General features: G+C 40.7%; 1 protein-coding gene across 4 annotated transcripts in view; it reads right to left on the bottom strand.

The window, feature by feature from the left end:
- Window positions 1-26: 26 nt before the first annotated feature.
- C8H16orf46 (chromosome 8 C16orf46 homolog) overlaps window positions 27-15662 on the bottom strand; it is a 31676-nt gene continuing 16040 nt past the window's right edge. For 3 of the 4 annotated variants that reach the window (XM_060788013.2, XM_067471030.1, XM_067471031.1), the window contains 2 exons: window positions 13509-14597; window positions 27-3055 (listed from right to left, as the gene is read on the bottom strand). In XM_060788013.2, coding sequence (XP_060643996.2) covers window positions 2324-3055; window positions 13509-14597 — 1821 coding nt within the window. In that variant the 3' untranslated portion in view covers window positions 27-2323. The remainder of the gene's footprint in view (window positions 3056-13508; window positions 14598-15662) is intronic. The other variant, XM_067471032.1, reaches the window with a different exon arrangement.

Here is a 15662-nt window from a genome sequence, read left to right as displayed (position 1 = left end):
TTTTTTAATAATGTGGGCACATACCAAAAGTTTTGTTTTACATAGTTTTGAAGATCAGATTAGGTAGGTGATATCCCCCATTTTCCATACACTGGGTAAACCATAAACACGGGATTTCAAAAAACTCCATAGAAAAAAATCACAAGGGGCCAAATCTGGAGAGCGGGCCGGCTACTCCAAATCCACTCGAAAAGTAGGCCTCAACGGCAAAAGCACGCTCCTCACTGTTCCAACACATGATGGTGACTGAACTGTGTCAGTACAAAACTTTATACTCGCACCTCTCGAATGAGACCACTAGCACTCCGCTACGACTTCAACCGACTGAATGGCGTGCATTTTAAAAAAGGAAGTCATGCTACCTCAACCTGTATTTTGCCCTCAAACTCTTGCTGATTTTAGTCAGAGTTGCAGTTGCTGGGATTTATAGTTCACATACAAAGAGCAATCTGAACTCCACCAATGATAGAATTGAACCAGAACTCCCATGAACAACAGAAAATACTGGAAGGGTTTGGTGGGCATTGACTGAGTTTTGGAGTTCACCGATATCCAGAGAGCACTATGGACTCAAACAATGATGGATCCGGACCAAACTTGGCATGAATGCTCAAATTTGAACACTGGTGAAGTTTGGGGAAAATAGACCTTGACATTTGGGAGTTGTAGTAGCTGGGGGTTATAGTTCATTTACAATCAAAGAGCATTCTGAACCCACCAATAGAATTGGACCAAGCTTGCCACACAGAACCCTCATGACCAACAGAAAATACTGTGTTTTCCGATGGCCTTTGGTGACCCTTCGTGCCCCCCTCCCCAGGGTCTTGACCGCCAGGTTGAAAAATGCTGCTGTATGCCATTATCTGGTCTTTTACTCTTCCTTGCATTCTTTAAGATACGCATCTGACAGAATAAAATTTGTTCTTGAAGCTATGAGCTATGGTAGACCTACTTTCGAGAAATGTACCTACTGTTGAAAGATAAATGAGTTGTGATTTTATTAATTAGAAGCCATGATATCACAGGACTGCTACAGAAACAAGGTCATTTCAAGTTTTCCACACAACACTTGTGTCTTGCAAAGTGCGTGATAAGAGGATATTTCCTTCTTGTCTTGTGGCAGCTCTGCAGGGTTTCCTAAGGAGAGGCAATGATTACAAGAGAAGGCGAAACAGGCTTTCTCTTGCATGAAAATTGGCGAGTTGAGAAATATTTTAAAAAATGGGAGACCCATCCATGCAACTGTGTACTACATTCACAATTATCGTGACATGTTAGGACTGAATTTGCCTCAAAAATTAATGAGCATCCCTTTCCATTTTTGAGTATGGTTTGCCCATTCCATGTAACCAGCTAGCATAGTTGTTCTCAAACTTCCTAATGCCTCAACCCCTTAATACAGTTCATCATGTTGTGGTGGCCCCCAACCATAAAATTATTTTTGTTGCTACTTCATAACTGTAATTTAGCTACTGTTATGAATCGTCATGTAAATATCTGATAAGCAGGGTGTATTTTCATTCACTGGACCAAATTTGACACAAATACCTGATACGCCCATATTTGAATATAGGTGTGGTTGGGGAGGGGGGGGGCTGATTTTGTCATTTGGAAGTTGTAGTTGCTGGGATGTATAGTTCAGCTACAATCAAAGAGCATTCTGAACTCCATCAACGATGGAATTGAACCAAACTTGGCACACAGGACTCCCTTGACCAACAGAAAACACTAGAAGGGTTTGGTGGGCATTGACCTTGAGTTTTGGAGTTGTAGTTCACCTATATCTAGAGAGCACTGTGGACTCAAACAATGATGGATCTGGACCAAACTTGGCATGAATACTCAATATGCTCAAATATAAACACAGATGGAATTTGGGGAAAATAGACCTTGACATTCGGGAGTTGTAGTTACTGGGATTTATAGTTCACCTACAATCAAGGAGCATTCTGAACCCCATCAAGGACAGAATTGGGGCAAACCTTCCACACAGAACTGTCATGACCAATATAAAATACTGGAACAGTTTGGTGGACATTGACCTTGAGTTTGGGAGTTGTAGTTCACCTACATCCAGCCTTCTCTGCTAAAGGGATTCCTAAGACCATCAGAAATATGTGTTTTCTGGTGGTCTTTGATGGCCCCTAGGACACCCCTTGCGACCCCCCCGATCCCCAGGTTGAGAACCAGAGCTCATGGATCCCAAATATTTGAATCCAAGGAGAAGCTGAGTACATGAATCCTAATGATTAAGTTCACAGTCTAATTTGTGATGTTGCTGACCTTGAGGGTTGTCCGTTTTTTTTTTCTTCACAAAATCATTCTAGGCCAGGGAAAAGACCCAACACATTTCAGAGAAAGACAAAATACCAGAGTCTTGTGGACAAATCAAAGGGTGGTACATTATTTTTGTATTGGATTTTTCTACCACGTTATTCATACCAAATTTTTTTCTATTCTTTGGCTTGACCTTTTTAGTTGCAGGTCTGTGGGATACCATTTCGTCAGGCGTGGTGTCTTCTCTTTTCGTTCTTTTTGCAGCAGTTGCTCCGTTATTGAAAGGGGTCTCCAGATGTATGTTGATTACACCAAATTCATCTTGCCTAAAGACCAACAATGCATTTAAGGATATATAGCTCAAGTTGCTGGGAATTACTTGTGGCAGGTTGATCTCATCATATCTCATGGCTTTAGGTCCTGTCTGTTCTTGTGAGTTGATTTCATATTCCTTTATAGGCAAGGTCTTCTCTTCACCTAGAAATGTTTGAATAGTATTTAATTTTTTTCTCATCCTTTCTCTTTCAGAATTGGTTGCCATCTTGTATGGTTTGATGCTGGTGACTCCAATCTCTTGATTGCTTGAAATGGTTTCTTTTTTAGGAAATTTGCAATGGTTTTTTTGTTTCTTGCTTTCCAGTTGATTCACCCAGTCCATGTTTTTTTTCAGACTAGTAGTGATTTTCTGGTGAGATATTCTTGGAACTATTTTGTTTATCCTTGGCTTTTTGGGGATTTTACAGCACGCGAAAGGGGTCGCTCTCCCCCAACCTCGTTCCTGAGGGAGGAAAAAAAAGGAATGGATACTGAGATGTTTACAGTCATACAAAATAATAATTTTCCATTTCATAATACAGACATTTTAATATGGCTAATGCGACCAAATTGGGACTGAATTCTGGGCAAATTTCTTCTTACATTTTTCACTTATTGCCTTACATTTAACAAATATAATGGGAAACTAATAATAATTTCCATTATATTTAATTGGCTGACTTGTAAATAGATTTTTTTTCAAGAGACCCATACGGATTATATATACCATATATACCAGGTATGAGTAAACCCAGGCCCGGGGGCCAGGTGTGGCCCCTTGGGCTCTTTTCTCAGGCCTTTCTCTCTCACACCACCCTGTCCTTCCTTCTCTCTTTCCATCCTCCTTCCTTTCTTACCCCACCCCTTTCTCCTTCCACCCTTTTGTCCTTCCTTCTCCGTCCTCCCTCTCTTTCTCCTTCCTTCCTTTTGTCCTTCCCTTTTGTCTTTTCTTCCTTCTCTTTCCTCCCTCCCTTCCCTTCCATCCTATCCTTCCTTCCCTCGTTCTCCTTCCTTCCTTCCTTTTTTGTCTGGTCTTCCTTCTCTCTTTCCTCCCTCCCTCCCTTCCCTTCCACTCCTCCATTCTTCCCTTCTCTTTTTCCTTCCTCCTGGAAGATGTTTAGCTGGGAAAAGGCAGAGAGGGGACATGAGAACCATCCTATCCTTCCTTCTTTCTCCTCTCTCTCTTCCTCCTTCCTTCCCTTTTGTCTTGTCTTCCTTCTCCCTTTCCTCCCTCCCTTCCCTTCCACCTCTCCATTCTTCTCTCCCTCCCTCCCTCCCTTCCTTCCTTCTTTTTTTGTCTTGTCTTCCTTCTCTCTTTCCTCCCTCCCTTCCCTTCCACTCCTCCATTCTTCCTCCCTCCCTCCCTTCCATCCATCCATCCATCCATCCTTCTCTTTTTTTTCCTTCCTCCTTTCCTCCTGGAATATGTTTAGCTGAGAAAAGGCAGAGAGGGGACATAAGAACCATCCTATCCTTCCTTCTCTCTTTCCTCTCTCTCTTCCTTCTTCCCTTTTCTCTTGTCTTCCTTCGAGCTTTCCTCCTTCCCTTCCCTTCCCCCTCTCCATTCTTCTCTTCCTCCCTCCCTCCCTCCCTTCCTTCCTTCCTTCCTTCCTCCTTTTTTTGTCTTGTCTTCCTTCTCTCTTTCCTCCCTCTCTTCCCTTCCACTCCTCCATTCTTCTCTTCCTCCCTCCCTCCCTTCCATCCATCCACCCTTCTCTTTTTTTTCCTTCCTCCTTTCCTCCTGGAAGATGTTTAGCTGGGAAAAGGCAGAGAGGGGACATGAGAACCATCCCTATCCTTCCTTCTTTCTTTCCTCGCTCTTCCTCCTTCCTTCCCTTTTGTTTTGTCTTCTTTCTTTCTTTCCTTCCTCCCTTCCCTTCACTTCTTCTCTTCCTCCCTCCCTTCCTTTTTTATCTGGTCTTCCTTCTCTTTCCTCCCTTCCCTTCCACTCCTCCATTCTTTCTTTCCTTCTCTTTTTCCTTCCTTCTTTCCTCCTGGAAGATGCTTAGTTGGGAAAAGGCAGAGAGGGGACAGGAAAACCATCCTATCCTTCCTTCTCTCTTTCCTCTCTCTCTTCCTCCTTCTTTCCCTTTTGTTTTGTCTTCCTTCTCTCTTTCCTCCCTCCCTTCCACCCCTCCATTCTTCTCTTCCTCCCTCCCTCCCTCCCTCCCTTCCTTCCTTTCTTCCTTTCTTCTATTTTTCCTGTCTTCCCAGGATATGTTTAGCGGGGAGAAGGCAGAGAGAGGAGATGAGAACCATGTTTCAAAAATTAAAAGGGTGTCCCATGAAGGAGGAGGAAGAGCAGGAAAACTGACTTTCTGCTGCTCTAGAGACCAGGGCACAAGGGAGCAAAGGGTTCAATGGATTGAAAAAAGATTCAACTGAAAAGATTAGGAACAACTTCCTGGAGAATGGCATAGGCGTATGGAAGAGCCTCCTTCTCTGGAGGCTTCTCAGCAGAAGCTGTCTATTTATTTATTTATTTATTTCTTGCATTTATTAACCGCCGCTCTCAGCCCTAGGGTGACTCGCGGCGGTGTACAGTACAAAAAGACACTTTACAAAGAAATCAGAACAACAACTAACATCACTAATACATAACATCTAAATTACACTAAAAATCTATGGGGAGTGCTTTGACTGTTGCCTTCTTGCATGGCAGGGGGTTGGACTAGATAGTCCTTGGGGGTCTCTTTCAGCTCTAGGATTGTAGGATTTTATATCAGGAGTAGGCAATACAGGGTCGAATGGATGCACATTTTCACTCCTGTCCACCATCTCATCCAGACCCTTTTAGGGTCCAAACGTTTCGCATCTTTCCTTCATTTTCTGCCTCTGAAAGAGGAAGAGGAGGAAAGAGCAGGGAAGGGGCTTCCTCCCAGCCCACCCACTCTGCTCTGGCCTACCATGCAGCACCCAAATTACACCCTGATACATACTCATATACAAGGAGACCTCATGTATAAGTTGAGGACAGGTTTTGGCATCAAAATTATAGATTTTGGCATGACCTGTGGATAAGTCCAGGGTTATTTATTTATTTATTTGCCATATTTATACCCCACCCTTCTCGCCCCAAAGGGGACTCAGAATGGCTTACATATCAGGCACAATTCGATGCCACATAATTATACATCAGACAAAATAATACCTTAAAACCAAGCACTAAAAACATACCAGACATTAAAACCACTTACTAAAATCACATAATCCAATACCGTACTCAAAGACCATTCCAATTATCATAGCACTATTTCACATTCACTTATTGCACTAGGAGATTGCTATCTGAAAGCTTAGTCCCACAACCACGTTCTTAGCTTTTTTCTGAAGCTCAGGAGGGCGGGGGCTGATCTGATTTCACTAGGAAAGGAGAAGTTCCACAGCCGAGGGGTCACCACTGAGAAGGCCCTGTCCCTCATCCCTTCTAGCCTTTATGGATTCTATTAATAAAGGCTAGAAGTGGTGCAACATCAAAGAGAGTAAAGGAGTTTGGTGGTTTTTAAAGAAAAGGTGGATTAAGCCCTTGCGTGTTGCCATTCGACTCAGAGAAGAGGTTGGTTTCTTTTTGGATAAGAGTTTGGATATAGTACTCACACAGAACTGTGGGTAGGCCAGCCCAAGTTTTGACTAAATAATGTTTTAGACTTATACATGAGCATATAGCATAGTGGCCCAGGTGACATACTACTGCTTCTGAAGCTCCATCAGAATTTTTTTCAATTGATTTCTACACTGCCATAATGTCAAGGTAAAGGTTTTCCCTGACATGAAGTCTAGTTGTGTCCAACTCTGGGGCTGGTGCTTATCTCCATTTCTAAGCCAAAGAGCAGGCGCTGTGCATAGACACCTCCAAGGTCATGTGGCCAGCATGATTGCATGAAGCACCATTACCTTCCCGCAGAAGCAGTACCTATTAATCTACTCACACGTTTTCGAACTGCTAGGTTGGCAGAAGCTGGGGCTAATAATAATAATAATAATAAAACTTTATTTAGTCCCCGCCTCAATCTCCCCCAAGGGGACTTGGGGCGGCTTACATAAGGCCATGCCCATCAATGCAGTAAACACAATATAAACAAAAAAACGCAACAAAAATCAGAAAATAAATTACATAAAATGAAAAACCAATATCAATAAGCGACACAGCAGCATAATCTCAAACATTAAAACAGAGGGAGCTCACCCTGCTCCCCAGATTTGAACCACCAACCTTTTGGTCAGCAAGTTCAGCAGTTTTGGTTTTAAATTGTATATCATTGATTGATTCTTATCCTTGTTGTAAACCGCGTTGAGTCACCTGTTGGGCTGAGAAACTGCGGTATACAAGTAAAGTAAATAAATAAATAAATAAAATTAACCTTCTATGCTACCAGAGTGCCTCTACACTGCCATACAATCCAGATAATCCACATTGCTTTGAACTGGATTATCAGAGTCTACACTGCCAGATAATTCAGTTCAAACCAAAATCTGATTGTGTATAAAAAAAGGACCATATGCATCTTCTTGACAGAAAAAGCAAGCTTTGGATTTACAGAATTGGCCTTCATGATTATTTAGGTCCTAGTCAATCATTTTAATTTCTTAATTCCTCTTTATTTAGTGTTCTGATTTTAGAGTTTTTTTAAATACTGGTAGCCAGGTTTCATTCATTTTCTTCAACTATGTCAGACTACACAGAATGAACAAAATTTGGCTCCCAGTATTCAAAAAAACCTCTCAAATCAGGACAGTAAATAAAGAGCAACACTGAAAAACGTCAATCAATCGAATCAATCGGGGCCAGCTAACACCACCTAACAAAGGATGCCCCCAGGCAGCAACCAACCAGGCTTTGAGGCTGCAAGACCATTGAATATTAATCAAGGTGGCGAATAGCAACATCCACACTTGCCTCAAGCAGGCAAGAGTTCTTTCTCCCACCCTGGACATTCCACAGATATATAAATCCCACTTGCCTAATTTTCAACAGACCTCACAACATCTGAGGATGCCTGCCATAGATGTGGGCGAAACATCAGGAGAGAATGCTTCTGGAATATGGCCAGACAACTTGGAAAACTCACAGCAACCTATTTTAAAGTCGCCTGAATAGTATATATTTTATTTTTATTCATTCCTCACTGATTCCACAGTTAAGAAATAGATTTTATATTTATCTGTACAACCAAAAAGTTAAAGTAATTAATTGCATTCATGTTTATTTTACTTAATATTTTAAACAACAAAAATCTTACATTGTCCCAAATGATGAGGTCATATTGTATTTTACCAATTGGCTAGTTCACAAACTATAAGTCTATATGGGTGAATATGAAGGACATATGTACTATTTACTCTATAGCAAAATCTCTACTGCTTAGCAGGACTAGGCTGATAAGTACACACCAAGTGAAAACACATACACTGGCTAAGTCACTTCTTCGTAAATGTTTATCTAAATCAGTGGTTCCCAACCTCTTTTGACCAGGTACCACTCTCCAACATTGGTACCAAAAGGCTTACAAATCAGTTTTTGGTCAACTTTACATTTGGTTTGTTTATTTGGGGTGCTGATTCAGAAAATTGCATTGGACAGAGCACATCAGCTCTAGTTTCTGATACAGAACATATTCCATCCAGTAGTCACCATCTGCTCGCCCGCAGAAAGCCATATTTAATAAGCCTCGGCACTACATGAGGGTTTTGCGAGACCAGTCGCTCTCATTGCAACGGTGTAGTAACAGTGAAACCGTGGACCGTATTTAATAATAATAATAATAATAATAATACTTCATTTATATACTGCTCTATCTCCCCAAGGGAAGTCACAGCGGTTCTCAGGTAACATCACAAAACATACAAAGTAAAACAACATGACCATAAGATTAACAAAACAATGTAAGCATAAAAATTGTCGCCATAACACACATATATTAAAAGTAATCCTGCTTGTTCAAGGCAATTAAAAAATTTAAAAGGCCAGGCCAAGATTTGTGCAAGCCCCAAAATTCTAGAGGGCCTGGGAATTAAGTGCAATGCTAAGGCAGGCAACAATAATATTAGGTACGGGTCTGTGGCTGTTCATTCCGGGGCCGATTAGAGAAAAGGATCTGGGTAATTGGTAGGAAGAATAAGGCCGTATTCGACAATGTGTAGGTCTGAGTTAGAACTGGTCATTTTCAAAGGCTTGTTGAAACCACCAGGACTTCAAGCTCTTACGAAAGGAGGGGAGGGATGGGGCCTGTCTTATTTCCCTTGGAAGGGCATTCCAGAGGAGGGGGGCCACCACCGAGAAGGCCCTCTCTCTCATCCCCACCAACCGTGCTATTTTAGTTTTGACAGACCACTGATGGTCAAGGTTGGGAACCACTAGTTTAAATCCACCCATTGCATCTTTCTAACCATTGTCTTTATCCCCCATTTAAACTTAAATCACATTATTACTGAATAGGCATGCAATGAAGATAACAGGAAGCTCTTCAAATCGCAATTAAAACCAACAGTTCTGAGTTACTGGTAGCAGAAACAGCAATGCAACAAAAAACTTAAAAAGATTTCCAGAAAGTGTTTTGAGGAATTTTGCTCCTCCACAGATTATATTAAAAGAGACACTCACTCCATTTAATTGCTGGTTGACCACAAAGTGCTTTAAGTCACAAACTTGCAGAAATAGATTATGGTTTCTTAAAGATCTTACATGTAGCATAATTTCACAACCAGTGGCACCATCTTACATAGACTCAGCAATATTTAGATTTGCATTTATTTTCTGAAGTTTCATTTAAAAATAAGAATATTTTAGTGTGTATATATTTTGCTCTGAGATCAGAGTGAAGAGAGAGGCCAGGAAGACAGTTCCATCTTGCACTGTGCTTATAATATAATATAATATAATATAATATAATATAATATAATATAATATATTGTATATACATATAATATTTATAACATTATAATGTAATACAATATAATGCTACTAATAATATGATATTATAATTATATATTTTATATTATATGTAATATTACCAATAATATTACAGTATAATGTTATAATACAATATAATAATGTGTAATATTAATATTGTGCTATGGTAATAATATAATATATTGTATTTACATTTTACTTGTAAGCCGCTCTGAGTCCCCTTCAGGATGAGAAGGGCAGCATATAAATGTCGTCAATAAATTTATATATATATATATACACACACACACACACACACACCATACACAAACACACGCACACACACAAATATTCTTATTTTTGAATGAAACTTCAGGAAATTATATATATATATATATATATATATATATATATATATATATATATAACTCTTTACTATTGAATGTTAGGCATATGAGTAAAACAATATATACAAAGAACACAAACTAATTGGGGACTCTTTTAGAGAACACCTACAATAAGCCTGCCCTCTATGCTCAAAAACAATGCCGAATCCAAGTATGGCAAATGGTCGGAAGCAGTGCCAACAATCTTTCCAAAAACTGTTCTTATAAGAAAGCTTCCTGCTTTTTCTAATTTTCTAGTTCATACACTATGTAAACAGCCATGCTGCTTGTGCTATATAAGCAAGAAAACCCGGTGGCGCAGTGGGTTAAAGCCCTGTGCCGACAGGACTGAAGGTCACAGGTTCGAATCCGGGGAGAGGCAGATGAGCTCCCTCTATCAGCTCCAGCTCCTCATGCGGGGACATGAGTGAAGCCTCCCACAAGGATGATAAAACATCAAATCATCCGGGCGTCCCCTAGGCAACGTCCTTGCAGACGGTCAATTCTCTCACAACAGGAGCGACGCAGTTTCTCAGGTCGCTCCTGACACGACAAAAAAGAAAAAAGCAAGAAACACATGTTGTCAACTAGCTTGCATTAAGCTTATGGGTTCTGCAAATCCATAGCTGACAGGTGGCACTTGTCTGCTAGCTTTAAGAAAGCTTTCTCAAAGCTTCGGGACATACAACCTTGACATGCAAGATACCAAAACTGCATTACATTTATCAACAAGCTCAATTTTTGAGAGTGAAAAGAATTTAGCAGAAGTGCCATGACAGTGGTCCCAACCTTTTTTATTTTACCAGAGACCACTTAACTAAGTACCGCTTGACCAGGGGCCACTTAGACCAGGGACCACTTAGACCAGGGACTACTAAGACCAGGGACCACTTTGATCAGGAGGCACTTAGACCAGGGACCACTTTGACCAGGAGCCACTTAGACCAGGGACCACTAAGACCAGGGACCTCTTTGACCAGGGGCCACTAATACCAGGGACCACTTTGGCCAGGAGCCACTTAGACCAGGGACCACTAAGACCAGGGACCTCTTTGACCAGGGGCCACTAATACCAGGGACCACTTTGGCCAGGAGCCACTTAGACCAGGGACCACTTTAACCAAGAACCACTTCACAAGGGACCACTTAGACCAGGGACCACTTTGAGCAGGAGCCACTTAGACCAGGGACCACTTTAACCAAGAACCACTTGACAAGGGACCACTTAGACCAGGGACCACTAAGACCAGGGACCACTTTGACCAGGAGCCACTTAGATCAGGGGCCACTTTAACCAAGAACCTCTTTGACCAGGGACCACTTTGACCAGGGACCACTTAGACGAGGGACCTTAGACCAGGGGCCATTTTGACCAGGAGCCATTTAGACCAGGGACCACTTTAACCAAGAACCTCTTTGACCAGGGACCACTTTGACCAGGGACCACTTTAACCAAGAACCTCTTTGACCAGGGACCACTTTGACCAGGGACCACTTTGACCAGGGACCTTAGACCAGGGGCCACTTTGACCAGGGACCACTTTAACCAGGGACCACTTGACCATGGACCAATTTGACCAGGGGCCACTTTGACCAGGGACCATTTTGACCAGGGACCACTTAGACCAGGGGCCACTTGACCAGGGACCACTTAGACCAGGGGCCACGTAGACAGATTCAGTTTGGTTATTTTGGGTGCTGATTCAGAAAACTATTGGATAAACCACATCAGCTCTAGTTTCTGATACAGAACATCTGTAGTCCAGTAGCTGCCATCTGCTCACCCTCAGAAAACCATGTTTAATAATCTAGAGCCGCGGACCTCATTTTAGGTATCTTGGCCCACCAGTGGGCCCATGAGTTGGTAACCACTATGCTATGAGAATGAAATTGATGCAATAGAAATAGAGTCCCTGAATCATTGTTTTAAAGTGACATGGGACTCTTGCAAAGGGATATCCAGAAGTCATTACCTTCCTGCTACTCCAAATGCATCAAGGAAGGTGTTGGACAATTATGGCAGGTGTTGACAGGAAAATCTCTTGGGCTGAATTACTGAGGAACATGCTGTCACTGTGCATACAGAGAAGGGTTTTATTGAGGCTGTCTGGACTATGAAAGAATGCAAGTTACCTAGTCTGAAATGGAAGGAAAAGGCCCAGCTAACGTAAACAGATTGAACTGCATAGACATTAGTCTGCATAAAGAAGAGTACAAACAAAGCTTAGTTCTTATATATATTTGCAAACATTAAAAGCAATACAAGTCTTAAAAAATAAACTCATCATAGTATCTGATAAGGTCTAAGCTCTACACAAAAATTAATAGCCGCTGGAGAATAATAATCACTATGGCACAGACCATACAGAGTGTATTCAATGATGCCAGGTCTCTGTAACCAGTGAACTATGAAACTGGATATGGGCACAAGCAAGCACCGTATGGACCATGACACCCCTCTCTTGTCATCTTTGGCACGCAGCAAAGACAGAGAAGCAATGGTGTCTTTGGCATGATGATCTCCAAATATTGGAAGCTTAAGTTATGTATCAAAACAAACTTAAGTAATGGCTGATTTCAGTATCAAGCATACCCTGAAGAGACTGATTACGTTGCTGAAGCTAAACATGCAGTACACTTTCAAAAGATGTATACCAATGCCAAACAAACAGTCTGTAGCAAATTGCATTTACATATTGTAGGGACTGGAAGTAATGAATCCCACACTTTCCTAAACAAGAGCTATGTGGAAAATAATGGTACTGTTGAAAAATTTTACCAAATGGAAGGCCTTACTATGATACCATAATACAATAAGTATTAATACTTATTAATTATAAGTATTCATTATTATTATTAATAATTATTATTAATACTGTTAATGGTATAAACATTTTGCCAAATGGAGGGCCTCACTATGATACTATAATACTATAAGTATGAATACTTATTAATTATAAATATTAATATTTATTATTAATATTTTACCAAATGGAAGGCCTCACTATACTATAATACTATAAGTATTAATCCTTATTAATTATAAGTATTAATTATTATAATTATTAATTATTAATACTGTTAATTGTATAAACATTTTACCAAATGGAGGGCCTCACTATGGTACTATAATACTATAAGTATGAATACTTATTAATTATAAGTATGTATGTATTATTATTAATTAGTAATACTGTTACTGGTATAAACATTTACTAAATGGGGGGCCTCACTATGATACTATAATACTATAAGTATTAATACTTACTAATTATAAGTATTAATATTTATTATTATTATTAATACTGTTAATGGTATAAACGTTTTATCAAATAGAGGGCCTCACTATGGTGCTATAATGTAATTTTCAGAATCCATGGGCACAGCAAAATATATTTACGAACCTACTGAAAACATTATTATATTTCTAATAGTCAGTTAGTTTTGTACAAAATGAGTAACTCTGTTTTGATAAAGCACCTACGTAAATGAATAAATACTCAGGCTACATTAGAAGACCCTTAAATATTTGTCCCATGTGTATTCCTCAAGATAAATCCATATTAATAACATCAAACTACAGCTTAAAAGTCAGGTCAGGTCAGCCTTGAAGGCAATGCAGTAATTGTGAGGCAGCTGACCGTTAAGGAGGGGAATAGTCCAGAAAGCAGTGGGATCTCCTGGGCTTTTGACCCATTTCCTTGCTTTGTTCCACTCTGACTCCTGCTTCCGGTGCAAGGGTCTCGGATCTCACTGGCTTTGCTGACTTGCAATCCTTTCATATGCAGAAAATGCATGCTGTTTGGATGTCTGTTCTTTCTCATTGCAATCGGGTTAGACACAGTTGCAACTTTCCTATCAGGTAAAAAAGCACAGGGCCAGTAGCACTGATCCAGATTCCTCGCGAAGAAGGAAGTCTTTGAAAGCCTTGGGAAAAGAGAGGTGACCTCCTGCATTTTAATTTGTTCCTTCACTGCATCCAATATTGAACCTATTCTTTTCTCTTTGGTTGTAACAAACTGAGCCGCGGACACGGTCTCCGACACAGCATGGAATGTTGTTTCACTTGCCTGGGATAAAGCTGTCTTACTTTTCTTTGGCGAAGGATCCAGGCTGTTGTTGTTTTTGAGGGCTGCGTCCTTCAGAGGTGGCAGTACAAGGGACGGCTTCGTGGCAGGAGCTTCGGAGCCTACTTGGTTACACACAAAGGGGTCACTGCTCTTGATGTCCTTATGCTTCTGGGCTTCTATACTCTTGAACTTTCCTGGGGACAGGATATTAAACTCTTTGATTGGCACCGCTTTCTTTTCTACTTGCAATACTGAGCTTTCCTTCATGAGATAAAACTTCCTTTCGTTTAGAGACGATGGAACATCCTTTAAGATCATTCTTGCCTTTTCTTCTTGGGGTGTCTGGAGGGAAGGTATTCTGCCATAATAGCTTTCTTTTTTGATGTCGTCTACTGCAGAAGGGGGTGTTATGGCTGTACTTGAGGAAAGCAGAGCTTGTGGCTTTTGTGGAATACTGTCTGTGGCAGCACATCGGCTCAATCTGAAATCGGATTTCAGTTGATCTATAATCTTGGGATCTTGTTCCAAACCTTTGTCAATCACTTGCATCAGATCCGAGCAATATAGGCACCCACTGACAGACTCGCTTGGTCTTGCCTTTCTAGCTCTCTTTTGTAACTGCAGATGAGCAAAGGGGGGTGTTTTGCTCCAGCCTTGGACCTGAGTAAACAACAAGTATCAATACAAGTTAGGTAAAGCATGTGTGTGAGAGAGAAACAAAAGAAATAAAACACAACTAGCACCTGATTTGCGATTTTAAATAGCATCAGAACTAAATTAATAGTATCGTATATACTCGAGTATAAGCTGACCCGAATATAAGCCGAGACACCTAATTTGATACCAAATGAGAGACTCCCCCCTGGGCACACAGAAGACTGGGCGACTTGGAAGGCGCTAAACAGACTGGTTCCGGCACCACAAGATGCAGAGCCAATCTTAAGAAATAGGGCTACAAAGTGGAATCCACGACATGCAAGTGTGGAGAAGAGCAAACCATTGACCACCTGCTGCAATGCAGTCTAAGCCCTGCCACATGCACAATGGAGGACCTTCTTGCGGCAACACCAGAGGCACTCCAAGTGGCCAGATACTGGTCAAAGGACATTTAATCAACTACCAAGCTTGCAAACTTTGTGTTTTGTCTGTCTGTTTGTTTTGTTCTGTTAGAAATGTTATACAATTGTCTGGTTGCCCCTGACACGATAAATAAATAACCATAAAAAAATCTGGGAAAGCGTTTTGACTCGAGTGGGAAATGCAGCAGTTATTGGTAAATTTCAAAATAAAAAATAGATACCAATATAACTACATTAACTGAGTCACTGATAAGGCTGAGAGAGGAGGTATACAAGTATAGTAAATAAATAAATAAATAAATAGGTAGGTTCAATGTTTTTGAATATTTACATAAAACTGTAATTTAAGATAAGACTGTTCAACTCTGATTAAATCCATTATTCTAGCCTTCTTCAATGTAAATGTGCTTACATATCTATATAAATAAAAATGTAATGTTCGTTTGTGCTATTCACAGAACTCAAAAACCCCTGGATGAATTAGCACCAAATTTGGACACGATACACCTAACAACCCAATGTATGTTCTCCACTCAAAAAACCCATGAAAAAAAAGCAGAAAGGACTTCTGAACTGCATGTCCACAAAGGAGAAACTGCATGTCTACAAAGAGACCCATGGCCATGCCCCCTCCTCCTCGCGGGGA

This window comes from Anolis sagrei, chromosome 8 (genome assembly GCF_037176765.1).
Source record: "Anolis sagrei isolate rAnoSag1 chromosome 8, rAnoSag1.mat, whole genome shotgun sequence".
Classification (NCBI taxonomy): Eukaryota; Metazoa; Chordata; class Lepidosauria; order Squamata; family Dactyloidae; genus Anolis; species Anolis sagrei.
This window is presented reverse-complemented; position numbering and strand designations above follow the sequence as displayed.